At 42.1% G+C, this 16456-nt stretch overlaps 1 protein-coding gene across 11 annotated transcripts in view; it reads right to left on the bottom strand.

The window, feature by feature from the left end:
- The window catches only part of TTLL5 (tubulin tyrosine ligase like 5), a 165335-nt gene extending 148927 nt beyond the window's left edge, over positions 1-16408 (bottom strand). For 8 of the 11 annotated variants that reach the window (XR_014788883.1, XM_084841917.1, XM_084841908.1 and 5 more), the window contains exons 1-7: positions 16090-16202; positions 15035-15198; positions 7470-7576; positions 6616-6698; positions 5905-6011; positions 2422-2552; positions 1716-1798 (exon numbers count right to left, since the gene is read on the bottom strand). Coding sequence is in view for 10 of the 11 variants with exons in the window: in XM_084841917.1 (XP_084698043.1) it covers positions 1716-1798; positions 2422-2552; positions 5905-6011; positions 6616-6698; positions 7470-7576; positions 15035-15111 (588 nt within the window). In the remaining variant the exon portion in view is untranslated. Of the gene's footprint in view, positions 1-1715; positions 1799-2421; positions 2553-5904; positions 6012-6615; positions 6699-7469; positions 7577-15034; positions 15199-16089 lie in introns of all 11 variants that reach the window. The other 3 variants (XM_084841945.1, XM_084841932.1, XM_084841923.1) reach the window with 3 other exon arrangements.
- Between the last annotated feature and the right edge of the window lie 48 nt (positions 16409-16456).

Below are 16456 nucleotides of genomic sequence, written 5' to 3' on the forward strand. Positions count from 1 at the left end.
TAAAAGTTAATGTGATATAGTCATGATGGAGAGTTCACAAATGACAATAGGCCACAGACTGCATGTGGATAAATCCAAGAGCTGCAACTTCTTCAGAAAATGCAGAACACATATGGTTCTACTGACAACATGAAAAAGCCAAATCAAAAGTGATCTTCCTGTATAGCAACCATTATACAAAGACGGTTGTGTATAAACAGGTGAACTTAACTACAGTCAGCTGGAAAGGTTTCTGATTACAAAGTGTGACACAGACATAAAACATCCCCCACTATCTACAAAGGATTAAGAAGCTTCTCTTAAGACTGAAATTCTAGAGAGTGCTCCCTAGATGGAGTATGTTTGACAGGTTTGTGGGTTTAGCAATGCTGAAAAAGCCAAATATGATGGGAAGTGGGCTGAGAGTGCCTTTTCCAGGTTCTGACCCTTTGTTCACATATGCCTTTCCTTGAAGCAGAGAGTAAGGCCTTGTGCAGCTCTGGAAAGAGTTGCTTCATGCACTTGGCTAGCAGCTCTCTTATTCCATGGGAAAGGAGCCAGGCTGAGAACAGATGAGGCAAGCTGGCCCCTTCAATATGGGGGGAAAGATACGAGTGAAAATAGTGACTCACTGTCCAGTTTTATCTACACTACACCAAGAATACTTATCCTATTAGCTTTAGGACACAGACACGCACATGCCATCTTGCACTTTAGCTGTGCAAGGCATCTCGGGTGGAAACACAGTTATAGGCAAGGTACCTGAAACAGCTGACACTGATGCTACAAAACTGCTCCTCAACTATATACATCAGGAGAGCTGGTCAACTGTAGTGAGAATTTCACCACATCCTTGCTTCTTAGATTTCTGATCAGGTCAAATGTGTGGGAAAATTCTTCTCACCCTGTAGGCTGAAGCTGTATGCAATGAGCCTGCCATGTGAATGTATGCCCATCACAACCCCATTACCCCATAGAGTAAATGGTCACTTCTTTTCATTCTTAGTTTCATCAGCAACCATGCTAACATTTGCACTATGAACCTCAAGACATCTCCATGTGTCACTTACCAGAATGAGTATGTGACTATCCAGGAGTGTCATTAACCAGCATACGTGATGACAGCTCAGAAAGTGAGGATGCACAAAGAACAGACAAGTGTCACAAATTAAAGAAGCAACCATCAGAAAATAATTGCTGCTATGGCTTTCAGAGGATACTCCACTGGATACTCCACGAACACATATTCCTTGAATCTCCAAGACAATACATTTTTACCCATGGATTTAAAACATGCACATGCCAATCTTTAAGTGTGTCAAAGAACCAGATACACTGTACAGGTATGGTGAGAACCAAGATAGCAGTGATAATTCCATTCACTGTTTATGACATTTATTACCTGCTTTTCATTATAAAATAATTCCAAAGCAAGGTACAGCCAATGAATCATCTTTCAGCATCAACCAAAAAACAATCAGACTGGGGAGACAGCTATCGGACAGCTATGTTGACACCCTGTATTTACACTTGACTTAGGTAAAGCAGCAATATGTGGCTATCAAATCATTTGGTTACCTTATTAAGTGACGAAGAACAGGAAGGTGTTTCAAGACAGTACCACCCTATGGGCTCCACTGCTAACAGTTTGAACATTGTGCAAGGCAAAATGTTATTGTGAATTTCCTCAGAGATTCCAGCGAGTCATCAAAACTGGCATACTTTCAGGTACTTACATTGTTGATCAAATAAACACCTCGTCCCCTAGAAGATGCCACAGGTTTCACTATCCAGGGGCCCCTGTCCTTTGAATAGGAACCTGGTTAAGAAAGAATAAAAAGGACAAATAAATGCAACAGTATCAAGTGCTCTGCAAAACATTACCAGACACTGACAACTTCCAGCAATCCCTGAGGGAATTTGCAACAATACTTACATGTGTCTTTCAGTCTTCCTCTATAAACTGCTAAAAATGGCCATGAGCTTTTTTACTCCACACTTTTTATCAGTCTAATCGCGATACTGACACACAGTGATTATTATGGGATTTGGAGTGTTCCATTATAATCACTGAACTCTGGGATTGCCACTTTTACTTGTTACACAGTCAAGCAGCTCATGCTTCAAGACATCAAGGCTTATGTCTCTAACTCATTTGCCTTGGCATGGAGAGAGATATGTAAGCAATATGGGATACTTCTCTATCCCGCAGTTGTCCCTGAAGAAAAATTCAAACCATAGTTACAGGACAGGACTGAGGGATTCAAAGAGTTAAGAGAAGTCTCTTCCTAGCGGGGTCATCTGAATATTCCTCCCTTCCCATTTCAAAAGCTGACACATACTTTTTTGTGAGTTGAACTACAGAAAGGTCATAGAATGAAAGACCCATACTTCATTTTCCAGCCTTACTTAAGAACTGGTTACTCCAAGTCAGACACTTACTGCAAAACTCTTGGTATTCCGCTGGGAGGATGAAGGTCTGAGGCAGAACATGGAAGGTCTTGAATCCATAGGCTTGTTGCATTCGATTGATGTTCTTGTACAATCTGTCCTTTCGAGTTAATTCATATGACCTGAAACCATGTATATAGAGTTTCTGGTGTCATCTTTTTGTGAGAACGTTCAAGAATTCATTGTTACCTTAACACTTGCAAGCTTTAAGGAGCATGGGTAACTTTTACTTACTTATTTACTTATTACATTTCTATACCGCCCAATAGCTAAAGCTCTCTGGACAGTTCACAAAAATTAAAACCCTAAAATATAATATGATAAAACATAATATAAAACCTTTAAAAGTTTAAAACAGAATTAAACCAGAGTAAAAACCAGCAGCAGGGTAAAGCTCTAAAAATACAACACATTTAAAAACAAAACTGATCAATTAAGAAAGCCTGAGAAAATAGAAAGGTCTTCACCTGATGCCAAAAAGACCACAATGTAGGTGTCAGACAAGCTTCTCTGGGGAGGACATTCCACAACCAGGGTGCCACCACTGAAAAACACCTTCTCCTTAGTAGCAACCCTCCTCACCTCATTTGGTGACAGCATCAGGAGGAGGACCTCTGAAGACCATCTTAGGGTCTGGGGAGATATGTATGGAATCATAGAATCATAGAATAGTAGGGTTGGAAGGGACCTACAAGGCCATCGAGTCCACAATGCAGGAATCCAAGTCAGAGCATCCCTGACAAGTGGCTGTCCAGCTTCATCTTGAATGCCTCCAGTATGGGAGAGCCCACTACCTCCCTAGGTAATTGGTTCCATTGTTGTATTGCTCTAACAGTCAGGAAGTTTGTCCTGATGTGGAATCTGGCTTCCTGTAACTTGAGCCCATTATTCCGTGTCCTGCACTCTGGGATGATTGAGAAGAGATCCTGGCATCCTGGAAGATGCAACTTTAGGTAACTTGGCCTCAAGCCATTTAGGGCTTTAAAGGTTAATACCAGCACTTTGAATTGGGCTTGGAAACTGACTGGAAACCAGCACAGATAAGACAACTGACGTAATATGATCATATCAACCAGTCCCCATTAACTATCTCGGTGCACTGTTTTGGGCCAGCAGAAGTTTCCAGACCATTTTTAAAGGCAGCCCCACATTCTGCAGTAATCCAAACATGAGGTTCCCAGAGCATGGATAAGTGTAGCAAGGCTATTTCTGTCCAGGTAGGGTCATAGTTAGTATATTAGCCTAAGCTGAAAAAAGGTGCTCTGTGCCACCAAGGCTACCTGTGCCTCTAGTGACAATGCTGAATCCAAGCTCACGTCCCCAAACTACAAACCTGATCAGTTAGGAGAAGAACAACCCCCTCCAGAACAGGTTGAACACCACTTAGCAGGGCAGACAAACCACCCACTAATGGTACTTCGGCCTTCTCTTTACTGAGCCTCAGTTTATTCGCCCTCACCCAGTCCTTTATCGCGCCCAGGCAGTGATTCAGAACATGAATAAAGCAAAAGGAAGAGGCCCCTCAAATGTGGGCACAACCCAAAGAAATCAATGGACCCTAAGAATGATTATGTATACAAGAACAAAAGAGCATGAACATACACACAGAAATAAAAACCTTTTACTTCAAACAAATATGTAGGTACATACACCCAATTAAGGACACAAGGTCTCTATTTAACAATGTATAAAGTACTTCTTAACAATACGTTGGGGTGTAATACCAACCATACATGGAGCATACACAAAATGTCTCTATACAACAATGTTAAACTGTAATAGGCTGTCTTAAAATACACATGATATGATAAACCTTACAGTAAGGCATAGGGTTGTCTTAAACCACACACAATATGATAAACATTACAGCCCCATGGATGTAGTAATGTACATGACTCTACAGAGTGACCAGGGCTTCAATGGGAACACAAGCCATACCAGCAAGAAAAACCGGCACAGCCCTCTGAAATACATCAGCCTCCATGGGCAGATCATTTTAATATGTCGCCCATGCTTGAAGGGGGGAAAAAGGCCACCGAAAGTCTAAACCTCAATAGGAAGTGATCCAACCATGATAAGAGGATACATGATAATTCCCCCACTTTCAGATCGCGATCCTCCGGTCTAGTGGAGAAAACCAAATCAAGCATATGTCCTCTGATGTGTGGGGCTGATAACATACTGGGACAGCCCCATGGATGTCATGGCCACCATGAAGTCCAGGAGCCACCCTGGATCTGGCAGCCTTGGCATGACAGTTGAGATTCCCCAGAATCATCATCCTAGGGGCCAACAACACCAAATCTGTGACCACCTCCATCAGCTCAAGCAGGTAGACTGATGGGCAGCAGGATGGGAAGCACACCAGCAGAATCCCTAATCTGTCCTGGCTACCCAACACAAGATAGAAACACTCTAGATTGGCACTTGAATGGACAGGAAGCCTAGGAAGTGAGATAGAATTCCTGTAGGCCTCAGCAACACCCCCCTCCCCGACCCTCAAGTTTATGCTGGTGCTGCACCAAGTAAGTTGCAGATATGACTGTGCACTTTAACTAGCTTGCTCTCTCGCTATTGTCAGCTTGGGTATAACATACAGCTCTGCAGTCCCCTACTGATCACTCCTTCTCCCTCTACTGAAGGCACTCTAAAGCAGGAGTGGGCAAGCTTTTCTCTATCAAGGGCTACATTCCCTCAGAGGAATCTCTCAGGGGCTGCATGTTGGCAGTGGGCAAGGCCAGAGCCACCCCACACTCTCACACCCACAGCTGCCACTGCCATGACAACAGAGAACAAGAGGAAGGCAAGTGCACGTACAAGCTTCGACACCTGACCATGGTGAGCAATAGCTAGAGCATCTTTCTGAAAGACACTATACCATTCTAGCTACTGTGCTCTGTGGTTGAGCCACCAAGCTCACACATGTATCTTGCCAGTCTGCCTATAGTTGTCCTTGTGGCAGCTGGTACAGGGAGGAACAAGAGACAAGGGCTACATAAAATAAGGCTAAGGCCCGCATGCAGCCCGAGAGCTGCAGATTGCCCACATCTGCTCCAGTGGATGGAAAGAGTGTGCCAACCTTGTAGAAAGAATTCTTGGTAGTGGTTCCTCAGTTTTGGGATTCCATTCCCCTAGAAGTTCATCAAATCCAAACAATTTTTTTAAAATCCATGAGCAAGCATTTTCATAAGGGTTTCTGGTTTTTAATTTAGCAACTGTCTATTTCTTAGTGTTCTTATCAAGGTCATTAATGAACCTGAACAGTTGGGGGATAGCAAGTTATAGATCTAAAATAGGTAAGCAATCTAATTTGTTCCAACTTTCAAATAACCTATGAGAGAGACTGAAGAATAATATAATGCAGAATTCAATTATGACCAACATCTCCAAGTGCTGAAAAGGAATTTACAAGTCACACAGCATCTTCACAACCTTCTATATAGTCGTTTTATTCACCATATATCCTCTTCTTACCTCGGAAAGTGGTTGACTTTTTGAATATCTGTGAGGGTTCGTAGAATGTAGGGTTTCAGATGGGACCCTGTCCACATAAGGTTATATTCATTGCTGCTTGGGTGCACCTGTGGAAGAGACTTGCTTGTACACCCTTGGCAAAATAGTCAGTTGGGTAAAGCTACATTACCTCTAATCAATATGCTGGATTGAAGGAAATAAGAATGCAAAACTAGGGCCTACATGCCACCTAGTCCAAAAAAATAAGGCAAAGCCCTCAACTCATCTCCCACCTACAGGCTCATGCAATTCTAAGGCACTCTTTTTCTTAATATACATTTTGCTAGAGGCCATTTGTACACTGTGTACATGTCACTCCAAAGACGCTTCCCAGAACAAAGATAGATGCACATCGCCATCTCTACAAACCAAGTTTCTTCAGGACTATTATGAATTTGGTGCAGCTCATAGGTTTCAAGGACTTAAAACAAGAACTCCGTCTCAAAAAGATCATACACAGGAAGAATGTACAGGATAAAATCATTGTATTAGAATCAGATTGCTTGACATGTCAAAATGCAGGAGGAGAGAGGTTTGTAGTGCTTTTTGTTTGATTGGCTATATTTTAACACACCTCAGGCTCTGATCCGTAACTATATCTTGTTTTTAAAGCAATGCGAACAGATTTGTGTTTTTAGTTTCTTCATATTCAAGAAATCTGATAGCATGTACCTCACGGAATCCATGAGCAGACAAAATGCTGCGCACCAGGCGACTGTCTGTTCTCACAATCTTAAAAGACAAGCGATACCGCTCTGTGAAGAGAATACCACAAATTAGTAACAGCACCCCAGTCACAATCTATTGCACCAGCTGCAGAAAGGTAGATGCTGCCAGAGAACCCGGCATAGTCCCATTTATCTGACATTACCCAATAACAACACATGGCATGCAGTTATGGCAGACCTTGATGCAACCACAGTGACAGTGTATAGCAATATGTAGATTACAGAACTCACCCTGTTTCTGGTCATTTTTGTTTAATCAGCTAATTTACTGTTAGGGCACAAGCGGAAGTAGTTTTAAAACTTCCAATATTTGAGGCTACTCTCACACTTGGAATTCAAGTGTTTCTGTTCAAATCATAGAATAGATTTCTATGGGCCTACAAGGCCATCGATACTCTTTGTTAAGGTATTAGTAGAACAAAAATGGAGGTACAACATAAACATTTTAATATAATACATAAAGATCCTCAATATCACTTAAAACAAGAATCTACAAACTTTTATTTAACTTCTAACCAATTTTAAGTGCTTTAAAGTCCCATTGTTTTCAGTAGGCATATCAAGTGCATGTTTAAACTCTCCCCCTAAGGACTTAGAACCACTTAACTTAAGCTTCAGTGTTTCAATTTTTAAAAGCTGTTTATATTCAAAAACAGCTACTGACTCTAGTTTAATACACTGAGAACCCTTCTTCTTTATATGACAAAAAGGGAAATCAAACTTCCAGATAAGTCTTCTTTCTTCAGTCATTTGACTTTATATATTTTTGATGAGATAGCTGTGTAAAACTACATTTACCTCCAATCAAACGGATGTAACTGTCCTTGGTTAGAATAGCTTCTGCATGAAATACCAGGATTGGGATCCTTCTGAATCCACCTGTCCACGTGATACAAGGGTGCTCCCTAGAACAACAAGACACATATACAAGATATTACTAATAATAAAGAAGACCAGGTTAACTATCTATTGCATGCAGCAACCCCATTTATGGATTGAAAGTACTTAATAGCAAATATAGATATCAGCATTCAGAAGTCCAAAACACCAGTTCGCATTACATGAAAAATATCTACAGCTGCAGAGAATGGCTAAAGTATACAAGCACAGCTTCGTTTCAGAACAATCTGGGTATCACCAGAGTTCAGGCACTATTCTTACTTATGTATATTCCTCTGAAAACTTTAGCAATTTAGGTGAATGCAAGTTTTACTGTTTTATCTGATCCTATATTTAGAGCAAAGACATTAAGAATTCTTGTCTGGGAAAGGTAACTGGTTTTGATATTTTAAGTAGCATTAAGTAGCACCTACAATGCACAAAGCAGTCATACAAAAGAGACCCTTACATTTTCCTAGTGCAGATCTTTGTACATCCAGATATAAACTGACCATGTATTGTGGCAACCTGCGCTAAGGCAACGCCTCAGCAAACAAGTGACAACATGTTGCTGTGCTACTGTTAATCCTCAGCCCAAATGCTGAGATATTGACATCTGCATGGTCACCATACAGCAAGGCAACTTAATTCAGTCCAGATAATGATAAGTAATAAAGCAGAGAAATAAAATGAAGTTAGAACAAGAAAAGCTAGGGCAGAGAGTGGGGAAATTAACACAAGAAAATTAACAGATATCAATTAGGCAAGTCGTCATATGAAAAAATGTTTTTGCCTAATCAACATTTCCATTAGATTAAATTCAAGTTCAGAGCTTTGTGTAGTCTGAGAGTCCACAGGGCAAAATGCACATGCCAGAGACATCTGAAAAGAGACTTCGTGTGTAGGTGTTTCTAATGCTAGAAGCCTCTGAGCCAAGCTGGGAATGCTGGAGTGATTGCTTTTAAAAGAGAATCTAGACACAGTGGGTATAACTGAAACCTGGTGGAACGAAGACTACCAGTGGATCACCTGTGGATTCCAACTCTATAGGAAGGACAGGGAAGAGCATACCAGCGCTGGTGTCGTGCTGTATGTTGAAGAGGCATGGTATCAAACAAACTAGGAACGGCAGATTCTTCCTGAGAATCACTGTCAGTGACTATACCAGGCTCCCAAAATAATTTAGTACTGGGGAGATGCTGCTGTCCCCTTGACAAAAATGCCAAGTTGGAGAATGAAATTAAGGATGCATCCAAAAGGAGAAAGTGTTATAGTAATGGGTGACTTCAATTACCCTCACACAGACTCAATAAATATGCATTCCAGTCACGGAAAAGTAGTAAATTTTCTAGATACTTTAAACAATTGTGTTTTAGAATAGCTGGTCAAGAAACCAACCAGAGGGGAGGTGACCCTAGACTTAACCTTAAGTAAAAACAGGCCCTAGTGCAAGTGTTGTTGAATCAGCTGGAAACAATGAACACAATGCTATCAAATTTAATTTATATTTAAGTAGAAAATTGCCAAGGATGTCCAACACAGTAACATTTCACTTCCAAAAAGCAAACTTCTCTAAAATGAGGGTATTCGTAAAAAGGGAAAGTCAAGATAGTCAAACTTCTGCAAAATATGTATGGAGTACCACAATAGAAGCTCATCTAGAATGTATACCACAAGTCAGAAAGGTAGCACGAAGTCCAAGAGATCACCAGCATGATTAACAAGTACTGTTAACAAACTTATCAGAGAAAAGGCTTCCCTCAGAAAATGGAAGTCTTGCCCAAACAAGAACTAAAAGGAACAGAAACTTGCGCAAAAGAAATACAAGCAGAAACTAATAAGATTTTGAGGAGCATATTGCTACTAACATTAAGATAAACAACAACAAAATATTTAAATACATCAGAAGCAGGAAACTGGCAAGGGAGGTAGTTGGTCCATTGGATTACAGGGTGTACTAAAGGAGGATCAGGAGAGTGCAAAGTCCTGCTTGTGGGCTTCCCAGCGTCATTTCGTTGGCCGCTGTGAGAACAGAATGTTGGACTAGATAGGCCTTTGGTCTGATCTAGTACAGCTCTTCTTATGTCTTACAGCAGAAGTAGGCAACTTATTTATTTCATTTCTATACTGCCCAATAGCTGAAGCTCTCCAGGCGGTTCACAAAAATTAAAACTACAAAGTACAACATAAAACAATATAAAATATGAAAACTTAAAACTACAACATAAAAGTACAACCGGGATAAAACCTAGCAGCAATGCAGAGATCTAAAGTACAGATTTAAAACAGCAGAGTCAAAAGACTAGAGTGCTAAAATGCTGGGAAAATAAAAAGGTCTTTACCTGGCGCCGAAAGGGGTACAACATACGTAGGTGTGAGGCAAACCTCTCTAGGGAGCTCATTCCACAGCCGGGGTGCCACAGCAGAAAAGGTCCTCTTCCTGGTAGCCACCTGCCTCACTTCCCTTGGCAGGGGTTCCTGGAGAAGGACCTCTGAAGATGATCTTCAGGTCCGGGCAGGTACATATGGGAGGAGGCAATCCTCCAAATAACCTGTTCCCAAGCTGTTTAGGGCTTTGAATGTTAATACCAACACTTTGAATCAGGCCCGGACGCAGCCTGGCAGCCAGTGCAGCTGGAAAAGTACTGGAATAATGTGATCTCATTGGCCAGTCCCCATTAACAATCTTGCTGCCCTGTTTTGGACCAGCTAAAGTTTCCAGACTGTTTTCAAAGGTAGCCCCACATATAAGGCATTACAGTAATCCAAACGAGAGGTTATCGGAGTATGGATAACTGTAGCTAGGCTATCTCTGTCCAGAAAAGGGCAACGTTGGTATATCAGCCTAAACTTGGTTACCTGAAGATGTTTTAGACTACAACTCCCATAAATCCTAGCCAGTATAGCCAATACTCAGAGATTATAGGAGGATACCAGGTTTCCTACCCCTGCTTTACAGGATCTTATAAGAAAAGACTACATTCCTTCATCCCACTTTCATCCCTCCACTTCTCGAGCAGAAAGTAATGTATGACCAGGCTAATGCCATTTTTTTGTAACCATGAACCCACTATCTATACCTGGGTAGAACTCCAAGATTCTACCCAGGAAGAGCAGGGTTGTGCAAACAATACATGCAAGCCCAGGACTCCCTTCTGATAGGGGGAAGAAAGCAAAATTAGCATGAACAGGGACTCAGTTAACATAGACAGTTAATTCAGTTAAGTGCCTACCTGAAAAATATGAACATTTGAGGCCCAGGAAGTAGTCCAACAGGATGACAGCCAACAACTGAGCTCTACCACATACACACAAAAGTTATATGTGCCTCCAGTGTGGCCCCCTATGTTGAACAAAATGTTGTATGTCCAGTAAAGGTCCATTAAGAAATAAAAACGGCAATGCATTTCACAAAAGAGCTAATGTTACTATATCATTAGGAAATAAGCTGCAATTTTCGGAAGTAACAAGAAGATATAGATAGACCTTTAAGACAGGAGAACGGTAAGGTGGTTGAAAAGCAACAGTTACAGAGCTGCCATACCAGCTTTTTAACCAGAGGGAAATTCCCTAATGACACTGTATGCTCACTTTCATCCTGAGTCAGAGCAGGTCACCCTTCCGCAACTTGGTGCCCTCCAGATGCGTGGGACTACAGTTCCCAGCTGGGAATGATAATCTAACACATCTGGAGGGCACCAGGTTGGGGAAAGCTGGAGTACGTTGTACTAGAAACGTTTATAAGATACTGTCCCAGAAATGGGTCAAACAGGAAAATACTGGATCTGACTAGATTCACAACAATTACATATTAGGCAGAGCAATATCTTTCCAAATGCATACACATCAATATCAAGACAAAGAAGCATTTTTAAGACAGGGAGGGTATACAGGTACCCAAACTAATAAGTGGACAAGGAACAACAATGTGTGTTGCTATACATATAAAACAATACAGCAAAAGTTATGAACAGTTGGTTATTGTATTTTTCAGCAGCCTGCAGGATATTACAGCTTCAGTTTATTGTTGTTTAAGAGATTTTCAGTTCAAACAGCTATACTGTAAACTAGAAGATGTGATACAATAGCAGGAAATTCAAGCATATGTTGAACAAGGAAGCAAATAAACCTGAATGCTAGTCAATCTCAGTAGTTTCATCAATAAATCAAAATTCGGACATTTTTCCCACATTTAAGGGTCCTATTTCAGACTAATAAAAGCAATGTATAAACATAAGCAAAATGACCACGAATAGTTTAGCATCTGCCAAGTTCATCAATAGGCATGCAATTATTAAATGCAATGGACCAGTCAGTTGGAGTCCTCATGCTTATGGCGTTTTCAATATGGCCTACCCTGCTGTTTAAGTTACGACAGCTCCTTCAAAGAAATAACAATATTTGCCTTCATTTGACCACACCCTCTAAGGCTAGAGAATTCTATCTATATTTGCATAAAATGTCAGAAGTTATTCATTGCAGACAATACCACAATAAAGTGTTTACTTTATCTTTACACCGGAAGGTTTGCTACTTAAAACTTTATATCCCTGAATGTCAGTATGAAGAACAAATTTGCATCCTCCTTGATTCCCTCCCCAAGTTATTCACTGTGAGCTGGGGCAGCAGTTTTAAATCAAAGAAGATTTTATAGTATCTAGCCTAACGCCTTATGTGAGTGGGAGCAGAGCCGTGGTTGCAGAAAGGAGCTTTAGGCTAAGCCCTGCCCTCAGGATTTACAGTAAGTACACCAGCGCTCAGACATGCTTCAGCGGGACTGCAGTACTCATCCTCTTCATGACCCCTCTTACCTGGTGTAATAACTGACATGTTGGATAGCAGGCAGTGACTAGAGAATAATCCAGCCACCTAGATATTACAGCAAGCTCAGCATTGTTTGCAACGTGATGAGAAAGCTGCCTGAACATATAGATTAGGAAAGCCATGTCACTGTGGCACTGATAACATGTTATACTGTGAAGGGAGTGGCATTTCAAGAAAAAGCAAATACCTGCCAAAGCAGATTTCACTGCAATACTGAAGGAAGATTTTCCCTGCAGTAAGATACAAATATGGGGGGGGGGGGGGCAGAAGCGCACATAGGCAAGATCCCAGGAATATGTTACAGGCAAACCTCTCAGATTTGAGGCACAGTCCACATTCACATCCCATGAAGGGAGCTTCCAGGCTAGGCTTTGATTGAGCCCTTCATGGAAGGTTACTGGTGTTCCAGACCTCATCTTCCTCTTGCAACACCCCCGTGTTTTCCTACTGCTTCTTCCCTCCTTTTTTTCTAACTATAGAAGATCCATGAAGGAAAAGAGATGGAATAGCTGCACAGGAAAAGAGAAAGAATAGCTTCCAGATGGAGGAGTCCTAACACAAGGTTAGTGCTAGGACCTCTCCATCAGGAAGCACATGAAGACAATGGCAAAACTAACTTATTTAAATGAACTAGAATTGTACCCTTAATAAAAACAGAAGGCTTCACGGTGAACATCAATGGTAAAATAAGGGATAGGTGAGAGAGCAAGACTCTTCAAGCAATCAGTTCAAGTTATTTGTCACTTCTAAAGCTTCTACAATTTTTTAAGCACTTTAGTGATATTAAAACACAAGATAGTCCTGCCCGCAGGCTTACAATCTACACTGTACATGTCTACAGATATGATGGAAAAGGAATGGCAAAGGAAGAGGAAAGCAAGCAAATATAGGTACTAATTCTTAGTTATATAAATGATCTTATAGTGACCATCTGGAATGGAACTTCTACACAGATTACTCAGGAATAGATATTGCTGCCACATGGCTGAAAAACAATCCAACTGCTTATAAAACAATTAGTTACCAATACATTTTCTCTCCATCCTACCCTTTCACTCTATAGTTCAGGGCTGGTAACAGCTTTTTTAGAAGACTCAAAACTCTGCAAATACAGCATATGAAGCAGGATATGCCAGTATTAGCTAAAATCTCTCCTCTTTCAGTACCAACTCAAAATACATACCTGCAGGAATCCACAGATCCATCTACTAACAGCCAGTTCCACAAGTTATCAGGTGAGAAGGATGCCTAGAAACAAGCACCCCTCCCTAGAGCTCCCACTTTCACTGCAACTTGGAGAAAAGAACTCACTGTTTCTTATCTCCTCCAAGTATCAGTGCAAACAAGAGAGGACCCCCTGTTCCCATCTCTCCTTCAAGCCCTCTGGCAAGTGCAGAGGGCTTGGGAAAGAGGCAGGGTTTATCTCACTTGCACGGCAGTCTGGATAAGAAACAGCAAAAGTTTCTCACACTGTTTCTTTATTATGTACCTGCTCCTTGGAACCTATGTTATGTACCTGTTCCTTGGAACGTAACCCATGGTCAGCGTAAATGGATTTTTCGTGCCCTTTTAGTTGCTAAAAGACTGATACTACGATATTGGAAAGTTAAAAGCTCACTGCTTATAATGCAATAGACTGAAGGCTTAACAACACTACCAACATTTGAAAGAGTGGTATGTAGACGTAACTTGCAAATGGACTTATATGCGGATATTTGGTCTGCTTTTACTGAAGTTTATGTGTAAACTTTTTTTTCTTCCCTTTTCCCCCCTCAAATATTGTAACGTTAGAAATTGAGGATTTTGAATATGTTGTTGTATTTTTATTTCTATTTCTTTTTTTAGGTTTTGAAATGTTCTCTGTTTGTTTTGGTTTGTAAAAATTTTTTTAAAAAAGGATCAGGTAGCAGATGACAGGAAAGACTATGGCAGAGACTCAGGAGATGTGGTGGTAGTCAGAGTACAGAATGCTGGGCTAGATGAACAAGTAGTCTGACCTGATATAAGGCAGCTTCATATGTTTATATAAGATTGTGATAATGATCCCCTGCATCCCACCCCCCTACCTCCAGGCATGAGGCTGAAAGCTGATCTTTCACACCCTATCACCCATCCAGCCCCTTCTTTTTCTAAACAACTAAACCTAATCTTATAAGTTTGAATGCTAGGACACAAGATGTACAGTTCTACATCCCAAGAGTAACACTCCAAGGGAGGCTCGGAAGGTGGCAACAAGGGAGAGGGCCTTCTCAGTGGTGGCCCCCTGACTGTAGAATGAGCTTCCCACTGAGGCCTGCCTGGCAACGATACTGTCATATTTTTGGCACCAAGACTGCCCTCCTCCCCCAGGCATTTAATGACATATGATGGGGCATGTATGTCTGCTGTTTGAACAGGTCTATTAAAATTATTTACTGATATTGTTTTAGCTGTTTAAATTGTTTTTAAATTTTCTATGTTAAAAAAATAGACTATGTTTTTTCATAATGTTGTATTGTTGTATAATCCTGTTCATGTATTCCTTATGAATTGTTGTGAACTGCCCAAAGAGGTTTGGCTACGGGACAGTACAGAAATGAAATGAATGAATGAATGAATAAATAATATAATATAATATAATATAATATAATGCTGTATACAGGTGCCATGTTTTAACTTACTCTGGCCCATCCACCTCTTCCTCCTCTTCTGAAGATGAGTCTGTTTCTTCCAAGTCCCGAGCCATTCCAACTGGCATTTCCTGTAGACGTTTTCATACAGCCCAGAAACAGCGGTCTCTCAAACTCTTTGCTGTAGAATCAGTAAATCTAGCCAGTGCTGTTTTCTATAAAGAAAATGGGGGTGGGGGGAGGCTATTTATCATAATAAACTGAAGATATGGTGCAACCAGGCCTTTAAAAAGCGAGTGTGATGTCATAGCTAGGGCACTGGATTTGGATTCAGAGCACAGATGAAAATTCCCACTCAACTACAATGCTTACTGGATCACATTACTATCTCACAAAGTTGTTTGGAGGATAAAATGAAATACACCCCCCGAGCTTCCCATCGCCATGCTGGCTGAAGGATGCTGGCTTTTGTAGTTCAACACATCTGGAAGGCGCCAGGTTGGGGAGGGTTGGGCTAGACCTGGAGGAACAGGGGAAATGGGGGTGAGGCGCATGGGGTGACAAGGTCTCACTGCTCCAAGAGGGGCAAATCCTTCCCAGGGGACCTGGGGTAGTATCCAATGTTAGTCCTATAGAGAGTAGAACCACTGAAATGAATGACACAAGTCAGTCACAACTAACTTAAGTCTCGTTAATTTCAATGGGTCTATTGCACGTAGGATTAACATGGGATAGTACCCCCGGTTTTCCCATACTTGGGGCCCTAACTCCATGTCTACTGAAAGGGGAGAGAGGACCGAAAGTGTCCGGGAATAGAAATTTGTCTCCACTCCGCACGTGGCGCTTGGAAACGATCGTCTGAACTCGGCGGACTTTGTCGCTCAGTCAGTCGCTGCGGCCGAGCCTGACGCTTTATCCAGGAGAGGGGCTGCGGCCGCAGCTGCTCCCTCCACCTCCTCCCTCTCGCTTTCAGGACAGCCCCCCCCCCCCCCCGACCATCGGCAACCCTTGTGGAATGGGAGATGCCGCGGCCGCCGCCTCTCGTGAGGCACAGGCTCTGTACAGCCAGCAGCTACGTCGCTCCTCAACTCCCCCAGCGCCCATACCTGCTGCTTCATCTCCCTTGGGGCCCGGTAGCTGCGGCTCCGCCTTGCCGGCGTTTCTCCTGTTACTACAACAACCAACATACAACCGTCCCCTCCCTCGCCGAAGACACATCTGCGCAAGCGCCGGCTCTGCGCTCCCGCCCGGGTCCGTTCCCCCGTGCGCGTGCGCAACAGAACATATTCCCCGTTCGCCGGCCTATGCCACTTCTAATATGGCGTCATCTACGCTTCTCTCTTTTAAACCCGCCTCTCCCGCCGGAGACCGGTGTCGCCGAGGTGCCCTCGTCTCAGTCTACGTTACAACGCCTCAGAAGGCTTCGAAGCATTTGATTGGCACGTCCGCCTACCCATCCATGTACCGCGCGGA

This window comes from Heloderma suspectum, chromosome 1 (assembly GCF_057233095.1).
Source record: "Heloderma suspectum isolate Gila_16-S chromosome 1, 16-S_ref, whole genome shotgun sequence".
In the NCBI taxonomy this organism is placed as follows: Eukaryota; Metazoa; Chordata; class Lepidosauria; order Squamata; family Helodermatidae; genus Heloderma; species Heloderma suspectum.